General features: G+C 42.1%; 1 protein-coding gene and 1 long non-coding RNA gene across 2 annotated transcripts; one reads left to right on the top strand and one right to left on the bottom strand.

The window, feature by feature from the left end:
* Positions 1–61: 61 nt before the first annotated feature.
* FZD5 (frizzled class receptor 5) lies at positions 62–10,670 on the bottom strand. Its single transcript, XM_074298894.1, has 2 exons — positions 10,038–10,670; positions 62–9,739 (listed from the first exon to the last, which is right to left on the bottom strand). The coding sequence occupies exon 2, from the start codon at positions 9,465–9,467 to the stop codon at positions 7,689–7,691; it is 1,779 nt and encodes a 592-aa protein (XP_074154995.1). The 5' UTR covers positions 9,468–9,739; positions 10,038–10,670; the 3' UTR covers positions 62–7,688.
* Positions 10,671–11,086: 416 nt separating this feature from the next.
* On the top strand, positions 11,087–17,633 carry LOC141560536 (uncharacterized). The gene is made up of 2 exons (XR_012487741.1): positions 11,087–11,466; positions 15,350–17,633. It is a non-coding gene; the product is annotated as an uncharacterized LOC141560536 (long non-coding RNA).
* The last annotated feature ends 373 nt before the right edge of the window (positions 17,634–18,006 follow it).

Here is an 18,006-nt window from a genome sequence, read left to right as displayed (position 1 = left end):
ATTTTAAGATAAGGCTACATATATAAACAGTATTGCTAAGAAAACTTTGCAAACCATGAAATGGAGTGATTGATTACTTTTATTATTATTAAAATATCACTATTTTTGAGTGTGCGATTAGAGAAATCATTAGTCCAAGGAAACCCTTGGATGGTAAATTATAGGGCAAAAAAATTGAGTTAAAAATCAGGAAACTGTACAAATTAGTACTACACAATTTAGTAATGTACACATTATTGAGCTTATTTTTAAATAAACAAATCAGTTATTTACTGTTAATTATGTTTTCATTTGTTAATCAGTAACTGCCACCCACCCTAATTTCACCAACTTCTCACACAGCCCCCCCATAGCTTCCTAGAACTCAAGCTTTTCAGTTCTTAATCATAAATTCTGTTGTTCTCTATCTTCCCTGCCATTCAGTTCCTCCCAATGTATATTGGGGTATGTAATCTCTTCACCTGATTTCTTTGTCCTTATAGCCTTCCATGGCCTCTGGGTTGATACATTCCTGTTAGCTCCATTTTTCCAAATTTCCTTCTACTGAATCCCAAAGGAATGTTGATAAAAGGTTTTACAATTACAAGTCGAGTCATTTTTACTACTATAACTTTGGACAAGTCACCTCACCTCTTAAAACTGTATTTTCTCATTTGCAAATTGAAGAGTGAACTATATGACCTCAAGAAATGATTTCTCTGATGTATCCTTATCCCTAACTTCACATCTGTTATTATTCCTCCTGTTCTTTTGCCCTTTTCTCCTTTCAAAGATCTGTTTTTCGACTCTCAAGCTAACTTCTCCCACTATTGAATGAATTGTTCCCCCATTCAACCCTCATTCCTGAAGAAGCTTACTCCTATGTCTGTCCTTTCCTTCTCTTCCACCTTGGTTCCCCCAATCTTTATAAAGATTGCTGCTGAACTCTCTAGTAATTACTTTATTTGTTACTTTTAAATGATATACTTCAACCACTGTAGCTTCAATCCTTGAGTTTCTATTTCTTCACCCCATTCTACTTGAAATTTCTGGAAATCTGAAGTGATGTTCCTGCAACTTGAAAAAGCCACTTTCATTCTCTGTAAAAATTATCACTGGACCATCTATCCTTTTCCTTTCCTACTACACTTTGTTGAATTTCTTACAATATGACTTTACTCTCTTCTTCCTGAACTCACACATTGACTCCTCCTCATCCCTTAACTGTGAGCATTTCAAACTTATACTCCCCCTAATGCTAGCTGTCACCTCTGCTTATGATTTTCAAATCTTATCTCTAGTCACATAGAATGATTCAATTTAAAAACTAGAAAGAAACTAAAATCCTCATTCCTGCCCAGTCTAGTAAATATCTTATGATTATTAAATTTGTCATTTTAAATTTTATTTATTTAATACATTTATTAAATTATTAAAAAGTGATGTTCTAAAAACCAACCCATTTCTAAATACCTCCCTAATTACCTGACAAAGGAATAGCCTAACCCCTCCAGAAACTTGGTTCAAAATGAACCTTTAGTTCATCTTTCCTTCATCCATGTCTACACAGTAAATGATGTGGTTTTTGAAATGCTTCTCATCTATAGTCCTTCTTTTTCACTCTTCACTGTCACAGAAATTTGTCTGTCTGATTCTAGGTCTTCCTTTTGAACTCACCCTGCATACTCATAGATTAAATGTCACTTCTCAGAAATCACTAACAGCTTCTCACTCATGCAGGGCTAACACTATCCTCCTCCAACTTAGTAGTCCTCTATACTTCTGATATTTCTGTGACCTCAATTAGGCAAGCCTCTCAACTCTTCTACCGGACCAGAGGTTGGACTAGATGATGGGCCTCTAGCTCTAAATTTTAGGAAACCATGAACAAACTTACACCTACTCCCACATCTTTTCGTGTGCATTTCTCCTTGTCCTTTTCCACTCTTCTCTGCTTGGCCAAATCTTACCCCTCCTTTAAGATTCAGCTCAAAAGCTCTCATCCATCTCCTTCCTCAGCCTTTCCATGCCTGCTCCAACGTACATCAGTTGTCCTGCCTTCCCAGTTTTATACCTTACACCCCATCACAACTCTTAGATTCAGTGTTGGCTATTCCATTAACAAGATACTCCATTGCTTGGCTCTTGATAGTTTTCTCTGGCTGTCTTATATGCCTGGAATGCACTCCCTCTCATCTCTACTCATTGGCTTCCTTGAATTCCTTCAAATCCCAATTAAAATCTGACTTGAAGGAAATCTTTTCTAACCTATTGCCTGCCTTCTGCTAATATTTCCTGTCTATCCTATATAGAGCTTGTTTGTACTTAATTGTTTACATCTTGTCTCCCTCATTGGTTTTTAAGCTCCTTTGAGAGCAAAGATTATTTTTTGCCTCTTTTTTGTATCCACAGGGCTTAACACAATGCTTGGCATATAGCAGGGGTTTAATAAATCTTGATGGACGTGACTACATTTCCACATAAGCTCTTTTGATATTCATACATATCCTGTTTATTCTGCCTCACAAACTAGATTTTAATCTCTAAGGACATTGTTTTATACTTAATTATCCCCCAAAATTTATGAATCTATAAACTTGCAACTACTGCCATTTTTTTGCATATGCATTAGGTAATTCTTAGTACAGCTTTAAGCTTTAATAGCTTGAAAAATGCTGATACATATTTGAATGTAGCATCTACCTTATCTCCAATATTTCCAGTGCTATAATCATAGGTGGTTTTTGGTGCTTTGGTGAGGCATCTGAGAAGTGATTTGTCCAAGATCACATAGTATTTTGAGACTGGACTAGCCTTTAGATTCTAGATCTATGTGTTCTCTCTCCCTCTTTATTTTTTTTTATTCCAGTTCACTGTTAGCCTGAAAAATGCAGCAGAAATAAAGTGGAAGTCTTATTTATCGTGAATAGTGTGAAGATTTTTTTTTAATATTAAGGATTCTAAAGATCGCTGCGGTTTTGAGCCTTCATTGAGACATAGTTAATTTTTATGTAAAAACTTTAGCATGAATAAATTTTTAAATATTTCTTAGGGACAATCTAGTTCTAGAATGACCAGTAAGATAGGAAAAGAATTTGAGAAATCGAGTCAGTTTTGATGAATAAATGTACCACTGATTTTCCTAGAAAGCCCCCTATCTTCCAAGGAGAGGAGAAATCTCACAGCATCTAAATTTTTTTCCTCATTTCTTTAATGGTTTTTATTTTGATCTACAATAATCAGGAACAAAGAAAAAATAAACATTTCTTTGTTTTCTCATAAATAACTAATCTCCATAATTTTATAAAATCTCAGATGATTTTACCTTTTCACAAATATAATACATACAAAAAAATTTTAATAACAAAGTCAGCAATTTTAAGTATCTGGAGACTAAACAACATAAAACTGTTTTGTCTACTGAATACAATTCACAAAATAACCACTCCTTAAGTGATGGATTGAGAATTATAATCATGTTAACTTTTGGATCCAAGTTGATTGTCTGCAATGTAGAACTGCTGCCAGAGATGAGTGGTTCTCCTATTCAGTACGATTTGATTTGTCAGGATGACAGTTACTGTATTGAATGAAAGAGGCACTATACAAATTACATAACTATTAGAGAAATTACTTAATGCCCTGGACTCAACAAACTACTGACTCAGCATTTTTGCCTCATTTGGCTCAGTAATTAATTCACCTGCACCAAACCCGTATCAAAGGTCACTAAATCTCTCATATATATAATATATATTTATATTATGTATATATGTATATATAGACATATATATATAGATATATACAACACACAACTACAAAACAAAATTACATTTATATAGTTTGTAACATCTGTCTCAAAAAGACGTCCCATACACTCTTGGTTAAAATGGATCCGAACTGGTAGAGCTTCCCATCCTCTTTTCTCATCCTCTTAAATTCTTGATAGCTGTTTTACCCCATAACCCAGATAGCCATTTCCTTTGAAGTTTTGTTAAACTTGGCTTTCAACTGCCTTCCTTTGGAGTAGACCAGTTGCTATATTCCAGGCTGTCTGAGAATTAAGAAAGGCAAAGAGATCAGGAAACTGTCCAGGATACCCCCCTCTCCCCAACCAGATGTGTGAGATATGTATTATTGACAGTCCTGATTACAACAAATATTGTTTCAAGAAATGGATTTTCAATCTCTTTTCTGTCTCTCATTCCTCCTCTAGAAAACAAAAGTAAACAAGCTCCTTTTAAGCTTCAGGTAGCAGTTAATTAAACATACAAGTAGATTTCTTAATTTTGGGATTCTTTCTGTGCATGAGAATGCTGTTATTAAGGTCCTATGTGTGAATGAACCATGCAGCCAGTAGTACAAAGAGTACAGCCCTGGCTCAGTGTATTGTAATGAATGTCCACTTTGTAAACTGTTTTGCATCCTAAAAACAACAGAGAACACAGTTGGGAGACTAGTTCACATATTCCATAGAAAGGGGAAAAGCTTTGAATAGATGACAAACCAAGAAGGCACCTCCTAGTAATTTAGATCATTTCAAACTGTGATAACAGTATAAAGAATTTAAATTCAAAAGGATTTCTGAAAACTTGTCATCTTAATTCAATACCTGGGTCATTAACGTGACAATTCTGCCTCTCTGAGTAGCTTGCTTAGCCATTAGATCCCTAATTTATAGTGCTTCAACTTGAACTAAGCAAAAGCTGCTAGGCATAGCTGCAATAAACCCCTGTTTCTTGTGGTAAAGGAGCAGAGGTGCTGTGAGATGGGGGATGGCTGACTGGTGTCCCAAGGAATGGATTTGAAACGTCGAAATTTGCCACGTACCCACAAAGAAGAGAGAATAGCACAAGACTCAGGAAGTTTTGTCTCTTAAAAGACAAAAATAGCTTTTTAAGGCAACTAACAAAGAATAAGCATGAGTAGTTTTGAGGATAGAATTTATCTAACAGCAGCAAAACTCTTACCTGTGTCCATGAAAAGTGCAAGAAGGATGAATTAAATCCTGTATGTACTGTTTGGCTTCAGAGACATTTTGCCCTCATCTATAGTGAAAGCCGTTTTCATTTACTAGGTTCAAAACAAAAACCTTTGAGAATCTACCTTAGATTGGCATTTTTGCAAACTCTCCAGATTTTTTTCACTTTCTTCACCTCATTTCCACAATCTCCATTCCTACACAAAATATAAAAGCACACAAATCCAACCAAAATTGGAGACAATTTGAACTAAAGACTAATGGATATAATGTGGAAATGAAATTGACTAGTAGCAGGAAGGAAATTCCAACAGAGTGATCAATAAAATGCTCTTCATATCAGTATGAAAGGGATTTTGGCTCTAAGGAAATATCTCCAGAAGAATCCAGAATGAGACATTAAAAAAGAAAAAGAAAAAAAAAAGAGGTACATAGCAATCGTTCCAAATTCTGTCCCCCCTCCCCCCCAACAAGGAAAAAAAAACCCAAAACTTTTCTGGCTACAGTCAAGATTTTCCATTATGAGGTCTAGTCTTCACAATTCAAAATGACTTTTAAGCCCTTCATTTCTAATTTTCTCTCTTCCCCAGGTAAGAAATCACCTATATAGACTTGGAAGCTAATTGCAGTTCTAATCACAAGAAAATTGTGTTTGGTGCTTCAAAAAATATAATTTTCTTACAGCTGGAATTCTGAGGACAGACTCATAATTCTCCTACCAAACTCAAGTTTTACTCAGACAACCCCATCCACATTGGTTCCCATTAGGGACTGTGTGCCTTTGACATAGATTTCTTCACTTTACCAATATGTGTATATTTAATGTTAGTGCAAATAATAACTGAAAGGTCCAGGCCTTCCATGTGAAGAATTTGCTTCCTAGGCAACTAGAGTAAATTTCATTGCTTTGGGTATTTAGTTTACTCAAATTCAGCTCTCACCAAGTTTTGTTTTAAAAGGAAATCATGAGTAGTCACCCTCCCTACTCCCCTAATCACCTCAATGGCTTTTGATATCAGTGGTAATTAGATTGGGAAAGCAAACATGGACTTTTGAAACTGCCAAGAAACAAAACTGCAAAGTTTGTCCTTTTCTTACCAGACAAAACCTTTTAGATGAATATTGGGAGAAGCTTGCTGAAGCAGTGGCTGCCCAACAAGCTACACTGCAAAAGAAAAGTGGAGTCTGTGGAAGACAATTTGAAAAATAAGCTAGTTGGTTATCAGAGGCAGTTTGGAAGTCAATCAACCTTAAACTTGTCCAGAAATCCTGGACTTTGCTATTCTATTCTACCTCCACACTCCTGGAATAGATGAGGTTTCTAAATTTCTTTAGATCTGGGAAGACCTGACTACCTGCCCCAGGGGACCAAACTGTCACTATCCCCAGGGAAACCCAAGGGAGGGGGGTGGAGTGAATAAGATGCTGAACCTAAAGAGATGCTGCTAAATTGCAGTGCTTACTGAAGGACAGACCAGACATAACCAGGCCCCTCTGAATGACCCAGAGTCAAAAGGGCAATCTACCCTGTAAACAGAGGAAAAAACAACAAAACCCAAATTTGGTAAACCAGGAGGGTCAAGGTTAAGACTCCATGGGCCAAATCCCTCCCCCTTGCCCTCTCCCTCCCCCTTAAATAGTATTCTGGTAATGCACTAGGTTTAGAAGGAAAACATTATGAATATATAAAAAAGATTTTCCCCACTCCTTGCCCCCCAAAAGATAAAGATGCAGTTTCTATGTGGCAACCACCAAACTAAGGACTTCCAGGAGTAGAGATGACTTAACTTTTCCTGGCATTAAGCAAATTTCCCTTTTAAAATAAGTACAGCACTTGAGTTTAAGTTTCTTCCACTCAGAACCAACAGCTAACAAGTTTCACAAGGCTTGAAAATTAGAGCTCAGCCAATTCCCACATCTCCAGAAGTTTACGCCAGATGGTTTATGGGAACTACTTTTAACATTAAGGTTACATATTGTCTCCAGAATCAGTCCTAGAGAATGGGATGCAGCAAAATGAAGCTCAAGAAACAAAAGTTGCCATCTCCCCTGCCCACAGCCATGTCACTTTGGAAGACCCTGAACACAAGTGTCAGGGCACTTCCATCTGATTTCGCACTTCCCCAGTTTCAAGGAACATCAACCACACAAATACATGAGATCGCCTTAGAGACACAAGAATACTTTTGTACAGGTGTGGCTTGGAGATCTATTTCCCACTCCCTCCCTCCACCCCGCCCCCTTCCATACACACACACTCCACAGTCAGATGTCCAAACTTGACCTGTTCACATTAAAAAAGCAAAACAGATCTTTTTCAGGGCATACCAGGCTAGAAACAGGTTCATTATAAAATAGATACAATTGAACTTAATTATAATGCCCCAAATCAGAATTTCTAAAGCCAGCCCTCCCTCTTCCCCAAAGCCAAGGTAGGGTCCATTGCCAAAAAGCAACTTGTACCCACACAGGATTGAAAATGAGAAAATTTTTTAAAAATTATATTTAAAAACAAGGTCCCTGCAGAAGTCCTGGGACTATTTATCGTGTTCCACCTCAAAATTGTCTCTTCTCCCTCCTCCCAAATTCCGAAGGGAAGCAGCAGCAGCAGCAGCACCATGAAGTCAAAACAAGTGACCTGTTAAAAAGCTACCCAAATCAGTTGCTGGAAACAACTCGCCCACCTCCCGCGGTTCCGCGCCTCCCACACGCAGCCAGCAGGGCGCTGCTACACGTGAGACAGGGACACCTGCTTGTGGTAGGCGGCGGCGCCCGGGCAGGGGGCCCCGGTCCTGCAGCCGGTTAGAGCGGCGCTGGCCTCCGCGTAGTCCCGGGCGGCCGTGGCCCCGCCTGACTTGTGGCCCCGCCGGGGGCGGCAGCAGCAGCGGCTGGTGAAGCGCCTCCAGGACTCCACAGTTTTCCCCGACCAAATCCAAACCCCCGAGGTGATGCCCACAAGTAGGCACATTAAGTATTTAAGCATGAGCACCCAGTACTCAGGCTTGGCCCGGGGCTGCCCCGGCTCCCCCGCGGGGCACTGGCAGGTGAGCGCCCGCTCCCAGCTTTCCCGGGAGTGCTGCTCATACAGGTAACAGGCCACTACGATGCTGGCCGGCACCGTGTAGAGCACGGAGAAGAGGCCGATGCGGATCATCAGCTTCTCCAGCTTGTCCGTCTTGGTGCCTCCCTGCTTGATGACGCTGCGGATGCGGAAGAGAGACACGAAACCCGCCAGCAGGAACAGCGTGCCCGTGAGCAAGTACACCACGAGCGGGGCCAGCACGAAGCCCCGCAGGTAGTCCAGGTTCTGGTTGCCCACGTAGCAGATGCCGGCCACGGGGTCGCCGTCCACCGCGCTCAGGGCCAGCACGGCGATGGACTTGACGCTGGGGATGAGCCACGCGGCCAGGTGAAAGTACTGCGAGTAGCTCGCTATGGCCTCGTTGCCCCACTTCATGCCGGCCGCCAGGAACCAGGTGAAGGAGAGAATGACCCACCAGATGGAGCTGGCCATGCCGAAGAAGTAGACGAGAAGGAAGACCACAGTGCAGAGCGCCGGCCCCGTGGTCTCGTAGTGGATGTGGCTGTGCTCACGGTTGCAGGCCACGCTGGCGTGGCCCATGGCCAGGCGCACGAGGAAGCCCAACGACACGAAGAGGTAGCATGCGGACAGGAAGATGATCGGGCGCTCGGGGTAGCGAAAGCGCTCCATGTCTATAAGGAAAGTGGCCACGGTGGTAGACGTGGACACGAAACAGAGCACGGACCATAAGCTGATCCAGAAAGTGGCGAAGGTGCGCTCGTCCGGGCTGAAGGTGGGCTGGTAGCAGGGCACCGCGCAGTTCAGTACCCGGCCCGTGCGCACCTTGTTGAAGAGCGGGTGCGTTTCCTTCACGATGGGCACGAAAGGATCCCGGCACTTGCAAACACCGCACTCCCCGCCAGAGGACGCCGAGCTGCGCGGGGCGGGAGGCGTGGGTTTGCCCGGGAAGGGCCGCGGCGGGGCCGTGGTGGCTTCGCTGCGATTATAGTCCATGCACAGGGTCTCGGCGTCCCCCAGCACCGGGAGGCGGTCGCAGTTCATGCGCTCGGGCCAGGCAAAGCCGTACTGGCGCATAAGCGGGGAGCAGCCTGCCTTGGCCCGCTCGCACACCGAGCGGCAGGGAGGTAGGGGTTTGGGGTAGTCCGGCAGACAGATGGGCGTGTACATGGAGCACAGGAAGAAGCGCAGGTCCTGCGAGCAGTGGATTTCCACCAGGGGCCAGAACTGGTGCACTTCCAGCCCAGCCTCGTCCTGGGTGTCGTGGTTGAACTGGTTGGGCATGTGCGTCAGGTTGTAGCCGATGCCCCTGCACATGGGCACCGTGATTTCCTGGCACACTAGGGCCTTGGAGGAGGCCTCTCCCCGCCCCACCAGCTGCGCCAGGAGCAGTAGCAGCAGCGACAGCAGCGGCGGCGGCGGCGGCCAGGGCAGCCCAGGCAGCGAGTCCAGCTCAGGGCGAGCCATCTCTGCCCCTCTCCCGAATCACTCCAGCTCCGTCCCCTTTCTCCTTCACCCTCCTAGGAACCGAGATTGGCAGCTGGAACGGGAACACTTTTCTCAGTCCCGAGGAAGGCTGGTTTCTTCAGTCTTTCAACCTGTTAGTTTCTTTCCCTTTTATGAAATCCCTCCAAAAACAAGCTGCCACGAAGCGGCTCCGGCGCCGCTGGCTAGGCTTCAGCTTCTAGCCGGCGCCGCTCCGGGGATGGCAGTGTGGATCCAATTCCGGGAGCAGTGATCTTAAAACAAAAATCACACACACGCACACTCTCGTTATTAAAGCAAGGAAAGCAATAAACTAGTTCAACTGTCCCTTAAATCCGGGAGTCAAACTCATTAATCTCCCCCACCTTCCTCTGGGTTCAGCGCCAGACTAATCTAAGGCTCCCAACCTCACAGCCCTCCTTCCCTCCACCTACCCGCCCCCAAGAAGAGACTCAATGAGAATCGGACCCTAAGCCTGGGCTGGTGGGAGGCGGGGGGGGGGGGTTAAGGGGGAATATGAAGCAGACTAAGGTCAGGGGCCAAGCAACTCACCTCCCCGAACTGCGGCCGCCTGCGGTCCTGGGTCCGGAACACTTCGCTGAAAACCACAGGAGGAGATTCAAAGCTGAACCTGGCCCAGCGAGGTTCTTTCAGATTCGCAAAGTTGGACAGTAATGGAAACGCCGCCAGCGGCGGCACATTGCAGCAGGTGTGCGCGGCAGCTCAGGGAGAAGAGCCCGCTCGAACCCTCTGCCTGAAGAACCGGCTAGGCTCGGACTCCGGTGGAGTCTGGTCACTCTCCCTCGCCAACGACTCCGGGTTCTCCTCCTCCTCCCCGGCCGGCCGCTCCCCGCATGATGGGCAGGCAGGGGGCGGGGCGCAAGGTTTCAGGGTCCCCGGACCCGGCTCAGGATTACTTCACCTGGGCAAGGGAGGTTATAAGTAGAGGAACAACAACAGGGATAAAGGTGTCTCCCTCGCTTGGAGCGCTGTGTCCGCAGCCCGTCCACTTACTCGGGGCTTTGGGATTGCACAGGGCAGTTACGGGGATCTGCGCGCTTTCCTTTTCTTCCTTGGGGCTCACAGCTAGGAGATTCCGTGTCAGAAACTCTCTCTGTGCAGGAAGCACTCCGCTCTCTCCTCCCGGCGTCCGGCGCAGCCTTCTCCCGGCCAGGAGCAGCTCCCCAGTTCAGGCTCCGGCTCCGCCCCCGCCCCCGCCCCCGCCCCCGCGCTCTCCTCCACCCCCGACTGACACTGCAGCCCAGGAACCCTAGCCGCGGGTGATCGGCCTCTCCACCCCCTCCCCTTGTCACCTGCCTCCTAAAGCACGACCAGAAGCCACGCCCCCTCATCTCGGCTCTGCCCATGGCCACGCCCCCTCCTAGGGGCAGCACATGCCACGCTTGCTCCGAGTCTCCTCCCTCTGCCCCACAGCCTCGGCCTCCGGGTCCGGAATTGTGCAGTCCGGACAGCACTCGCCCAATCCCCAGCCTGGAAGACCACGGTGGGCGGAGCTATGCTAATTTTACAGTCTTGAGATCCCGAGCGGGAAACCCTCCAGATTAAATTCTCCCCTCCCTCTCTCCCGTGCCCCACCCCCTGATTTGGGGCTCGCTCTTTGCTTCCTTACTCCCAGGCTCAGTTCTGGCCGATGCTGGCTCTGAGGCCCTGCGGCTCCCCTCTGGTCATTCGGCGCCTTCCAGAACCCAGCCTTCACAAAGACTAGCCCCTTCAGTGGCGCACGAATGCCAACCTTCCCTGGCCTGGGAAGGAAGTAAAAAAGCCACACGTCAGGCCTCTAACAGCTGTCTCAACTCGCGATCCGGGCGTTAGCGTCCAAGCGCGGCAGAATAAACCTGCCTCGCCGCACACGTGAACCCGAGCCTGCGTCCGGGAAAGCTAACAAGCCGGCGCTGAGACGGCTTGGCGGCTGCCAGAAGAGGAAAGGAAAGTATAATCAGGGAGCTGTGACAGTGGGGAGGTAAGGAGTGGCCCCCTCCCCCCGCATCCCCGCCAGCGCTCTGGAGGGTTAAGCCGCTCCCCAGCCCCCTGCGGGGGTCCTGCGGCGGTGCACAATGGAACTGGAGGCTCGGGACGACCTGCTGCGGCTCCTGACTGGTCTTATAGTTGTTTAGCTCTCCGATTAGGTTATTAGACTGCAAGTTTTAAATGTCCTTAAGACTCCTCCTTCTCCGCAGTGATAATTAGGGAGGAACACGGAGGTGTTTAGCATGCCTGAGATGTCTTTCATTCACATGCCGAGAAAGAGGTAGTTTTCTTTTTTTTCCCCATTTTGTGTCCCTCCCCCCCTTCGGAAGGGGAAATCGGACTGAGTTTATCTGGTCCTTCGGTAATCTCCATGCCTTGATGTCTATCTGTAGAATGGGAGTAACTTTCCCCTCTCCGGCTCCCAGTGAAAAAGAGCATAGATTTTTGAACTGGAGGGGATTTCAGAGACCATCTAAAAACCAGAATTCTTCAACTGGGAAAGAATCATCTCCCTCTTTTATATATTCGCACACATGTCATCTCTCCCTCTCTCTCTCTCTCTCTCTCTCTCTCTCTCTCTCTCTCTCTCTCTCTCTCTCTCTTTACATATATATATATGTGTGTGTGTGTGTGTGTGTGTGTGTGTGTGTGTGTGTGTGTATACGAATTGCATGCACATTCCTACCTAGAGAAATTTATACAGACACCAATAAAGAAATACACATATACATATTGATAATTACAAGGTATCAATATATGTTTCAATGTAACTTTTTCCCTTTCATGCGTTTAAAAACATTCTGCGAAGGGATCCCTTGGCTTAAGCAGTCTTGAGTCCATGACATCACAAAAAGTTCTTAAGGAATCCCGTTCTAGCCCAATTTCCTAATTTTTCAAACGAGGAAACCAAAGCAAGATCTGGAGAAGGGGCACCAGATCACACAGAGGTAGAGGCAAGCTTCCAGCTCAGATCTTCTAAGTCCAAATCCAGCATCCTCCCCACTGTCCCAAACTCCTCCCCCCCCACTCTGTTATTAATAAAATCAAAAGTCCTTATAAATGCTTACTAGGAAGCAGACACTGCTAAATGCCAAGATACAAAGAGAGATACAAACAAAAATGGCTCTGCTTTCGAAGAGCTTAGGTTCTAATGAAGGAGACAGTTATGTATCCATATAAGTGTAAATAGGATACAAGGTAGCTTTAGAAGGCACAAGCAATAGTAATGGAGGGAACTGGAAAAAGCCAATTAGGCAAGATTGCTTTTGAACCGAGTCTGGAAGAAGCTGAGGTTAAAAAGGGAAAGCAGCCTACACATTGCATAAGAGGGCCAGTAAGGCTGTGGGGTGGAAGGAGAGAGAACTGAAAGAAAAAAAAGGACCAGGTTGTGAATAACTTGTAGATTTCAGTGGTAAACATAGGAGTTCAAATGTGATGTAGGTGATTCGCAGGAACGATTTTGAAATTAGGAGATGACATGGTCACATCAGTGCTTTTGAAAAAGCATGTTGTATATTGTATTTAATTTATACTTTAATATATTGGACATGTATTGGTCAACCTGCCATCTGGGGGGAGGGGGAAGGAGGGGAAAAATTGGAACCAAGGGTTTGGCAATTGTCAATGTTGTAAAATTACCCATGCATATATCTGGTAAATAAAAACTATTAAAGAAAAAAAGAAAAAAAAAAGAAAAATAATGTTGGCAGCTATCTAAAGGATGTGTTAGAGTAGGAAGAGAGACTTGAAACAAGGAGAACATTTAGGAGGCAATGATTTAGTCTAGGCTAAAAATCGTGGGGAGTGTGGCTAGAGAGAAGGGGATGGTTTAGAGATTTTGTGGACATAGGAATTAGGATGTCAGAAGACATCATTGAGAATTGTAGGGCCTGATAATAAATTTTAAATTGTCCAAGATTGGCTATAGCACTGGAATTGAATTCTAGGTACAAATCCTACCCAAATGACTTTTGGGTGCTTCATTTTGCTCATTCATTTTTATCATAAGAGAAATAATCTCTAGTTTTTCGAGTACTGAGAATCAAAAGTGGTGCCTCTTTGAGCCTCAATTTGTCCATGAGTGGTCTGGATTAGATGTATTTCCGAGGAGATAAGGAAAGGGTATGTGTGTGTGTGTATATACACATATGTGAACACACACACACACACATACACACACACACACACACACACATATATATATATATATATATATATATATATATATATATATATATATATATATATATATATATATATATATACATATATGCATGTCTCATCTCCCAAGTGCCAGGCACTTAACAAATATCTCAGTTGATCTTCACAAAATCTTTGGGGTATTTTTTTTTCCCATTTTATAATAGAGGAAACTGAGACAGAGTGACATTTAGTTAGTTAAGTGTCTGAGGCCGTGGGGCAGTTAGATGGTATAGCAGATGGAACACCAGCCCTGAAATCAGGAGAACTTGAGTTCAAATCAAACCTCAAATCCTTAACACTTTCTAGCTGTGTGACCCTGGACAAGTCACTTAACCCCAATTACTTTGACCAAAAAAAAAAAAAAAAAAGTGTCTGAGGTCACAGTTGAACTCAGGAGACATGCCATCTAGTTACCTAAGTGGAATTGAATTTAAAGGACTTATAAAAATTACTCCAATAAAGATGAGATCTATACAAGTATGGAACTATATATATTACCATAGCCTTAGACCAAGAGAACAGAGAGTTTAAGTCCTTCTCTCCCACTTACATCTGTGTGAGAATGAGCTCTTTCATCTCTCTCAGACTTTTTTCATTTGAAATTTTTTTCACTTAATCGTATTTAATTTTTTCCAATTATATGTAAGGATAGTTTTCAACATTCATTTTTATAAGATTTTGAATTCCAATTTTTTTTCTCCTTATTTCCTTTCCTTTCTTTTCCCTCTCCCCAAAGCAGCAAGCAATCTGATACAGATTATATATGTACAATAATTTTAAACATTGCTATTATATTTGTAATGCCTACCTTATAAGATTGAGGATCAATTGAGATAATTGAGGTGTTTTTAAAAACCTTATAATTATTACATTTAATTTTTTTTTTTTTTTTTTTTTTTTTTTTTGTAGCGGTAGGGTTAAGTGACTTGCCCAGAATCACACAACTACTAAATTCAGATTTGAACTCAGGTATTCCAGAAGTCTGGTGTTCTATCTGCTATGCCATCTAGCTTCTGCCTTATTGTATTTATCCTATGGAGGAGCATATATGTTGTTTCATATGCAATTTGAATATTACATAATTATGTTTTTAAAAAATCCAGGCTCAAAGTTAAGCAGTTATAAACCTCCATTGCTGTTTATGAAGGAAGCATAAATAACATTTTCCAACTTTTGCAGCACAGCCTTCATTACTGAAGTTTCTACAGGTGTTTATATTTTGAATTTTGGAAAAATTTTGAACTTGACAAGTGCAACAATGTTAAAGAGAAGAGAATGTTTTGCTGTAATTGAAGAGAGCAGTAGCAATCAAGGGAAGAAGGGAAGAGAAATATTATTCAGTGGAAAGTGTGTGGAGACCGAGTCTCCCAGCAAATGGGAACTATGTCTCATCCTGAGTTCTTTGTAGCAACTTCTGCTTTGTTGGGACTGGACAAATGTTAGTAGCTAATAATAACAACAACAAAAAAAGTGAAATAGGAGAATGGTAATGACTCTCCTTGGAATTTGGCCAAAAAACAATTGTGTTCATTGGTTTGGTTTTGAATGAAAGGGAATAATGGCACCTATTTGTTTGCTAACCCTACTTTCTTTCTTCAGCTGTTCTTTAGAGGACTTCTGTTAGAATACCAATCCAGCTTAGAGTTTTTAACGTTTTATTCTTGCTTTTTTAGATTATCTTCCTCCTGGTGGCTCAAGGAAATTCGAAGAGATATCTGAGTAGGAGAGTATTAACCCCTTTTTACAGATGAAGAGATTGACACAAAGATGACTTAACCAAAATCACTCACTCGTTAAGCTCCCATTATGGAACAAAACAGAATTTGTCTCCTGATTCACAAGTTGCTTTTCTATGAAATAAAAAATACTAAATTCTAGTAAATATATTAAATATTAATTTAAACATTGCCAGATATATAAGGACAAAGAGACTAGAGTAGAGAGAGTGTAAGAGTTAAGAGTTAGGAATACCTGAGTTTGGATCCTTCCTCAGTCTCTTCCTACCAGTGTGACTCTGGACAAGTCATTTAACTTCTTTTTGCTTTAGTTTCCTCATCTGTAAAAGGAGAATAATAGCATTAGCATCTAGGATGCTTGTAAAGATCAAAATGAGTTGACATTTGTAATGAAGTTTAAAGCATCATTACAGTTATCATTACATCCACACAAGACAAATTTGTCAATTAACATAATAATTAGTGGTTTAATTAATGGTTTAAGGGCTTTTCATTTTTATTCTCATAACAATTGGAGGTTGATGCTATTAATTATCTCCATTTTACAGATGGGAAAACAGGCAGACTGAGGTTAAGTGAATTATTCAAGATAAACAGCTAACAAGTATCCAAGGCCATATTTGAACTTTGGTTTTCCTGACTCTAGGCCCAGCATTATATCCACTCCCTCTATACCTATACCTAGCAGTCTCTAATATCATTTATTGATTAATAGTAAGTGTTTCATTGTGTATATGTAATGGTGTTATCTTTCAGGTTTTTAAATACTGATTCTTGATTTTTGTTATCAATTGACCATCAATATATTTTAAAAATTCCTATTTCTTTAAAATAGCTAAATTTGAGCAAATTGTAATCCTATATTTAAATTTCACCTTCCATGTTGACTAGCTGGGTAGCTGGACAAATATTGAATTAAGAATCACAGGGTCAGGAGGTATCTCAGATCCAAATGGCTTAACCTACACTAGGCCAAAAATATTTAAAAAGTCCTCTCTGTAAATACCTAAGTGGTCATCCAATCTCAGCTTAAAAGCCACCAGTAAGAGGAAAAATAACCATCTCCCAAGGCAGCCTGCCACTTTAGGAAAACTTTAACAATAAGGAAAATATGTCAAGCCTAAATCTGCCTCTTTTGCCACTCTAATCCTGAATTGTGGAGCATAACAGAACAAGGTTCATTTTTTTCAGATATCTGAAGATAGCTCTTGCCTTCTCCCCATCACTACCAAGTCTATTCTTCTCCAGTCTATATATCGTCAATTCCTTCAACTAGTTGACCGGAAGATAGTATTTTCTTCAGGTAATCCCACCATCTTGACCAACCTCCTTTGAATAGTCATCAGTTTATCAACATTCTTCCAGAATGGGGTGCCCAAGCCTGAATGCCATGTCACACAGATGTGACATATAATGAATTCTTCTTGGACACAATTTGGATCATCACCAACATGAGCAGTGGCAGCAGCAGTGTTCTTAAAACTTCAAAGTTTGTGGAAATCCTATTAAATTTCATCTTATTCAATCTCAATGTTACTGTCTGTTGAGATACTTTTAGCTCCTAACTTTGTCATCCAGAGTTGTTAGATAACTCTTTTAGTGTTGTGTAACTTAAATTATTTGATAAATGTTCCAGATGTTCTTTCTCCAAGGAATTGATAAAAATGTTAAACAGCATAGATCCCTGGGACACTCCTCTGAAGTCCTGTTTCCTGGCTGATATCAAATAATTCATGACTACTTTCTACTAATTCAGAATCCATGTCACTTTCCTATTCTGAAGAATCATTCCATTTTATCCACAAAAATTGTAGGAAGACTTTGTCGAATGCCTTTCTGAAACATGGTAAACTATGTCTGCAGCCTTCACCTTTGTCTATCAATTTAGTAACTTTGAAAATGGAAATCAGGTTTGTCTATATAAAGCCTTGCTGACTCTTTTTTAGATTTAAATCCCTTAAATTATCATTTTAATTTTTTTTTTTTTGGCCAGGAATTGGAATTAATCTTTTTAGCCAAATCACATAACCTAGTCTTAATTTTCTCATCTGTAAAATGGGGATGATATCTGGTCTACTTACCTTACAGATTTCTTATAAGGAAAGTATTTTTAAACCTTAGAGTGTTATAGAAATGGGAATTATTATCATGTCACTCTGTATGTATCTTATTCAAATGTTTTTGAAAGTTCTCTATTTTAGGACTGCAAGGTTGTGTAGTTTATCTCTGATATCTTGACTACTGTTATTGGTTTGACCATTTTCTTTGTACTATAGAATGAAACCATTAGATCCAGTTTTTTTCCTAAGATGAGACCATATATGAAATGTAGCTCATTTCTAGGCATTTTCCCCCCAGCATCATTAGCTATCTCAATTACTCTTTGAGATAAGTTAAGTTTAGCAATGACAAGATTCAGTTTATCTTACCAAGGTTTAAAGTAGAAAAAAAAAAACTAAATGTCTATCAATCTCACAAAACCACCTCTTTTTTTTTACATTTCTAGATTAGTTCTTGTTAATAACATATGCTGAACAGTTCTAGATTTCCTCTAATTATCACTCATCTCATTCTACTAAATATCAATACCACAA

Source organism: Sminthopsis crassicaudata, chromosome 3 (assembly GCF_048593235.1).
Source record: "Sminthopsis crassicaudata isolate SCR6 chromosome 3, ASM4859323v1, whole genome shotgun sequence".
In the NCBI taxonomy this organism is placed as follows: domain Eukaryota; kingdom Metazoa; phylum Chordata; class Mammalia; order Dasyuromorphia; family Dasyuridae; genus Sminthopsis; species Sminthopsis crassicaudata.
The sequence above is the reverse complement of the archived record's forward strand: the minus strand, read 5'-3'. Positions and strand labels throughout refer to the sequence as shown.

Bases quoted from the DNA above. Each gene is read 5' to 3' on its own strand.
- FZD5 (XM_074298894.1), bottom strand. From the start codon at position 9,467: ATGGCTCGCCCTGAGCTGGACTCGCTGCCTGGGCTGCCCTGGCCGCCG.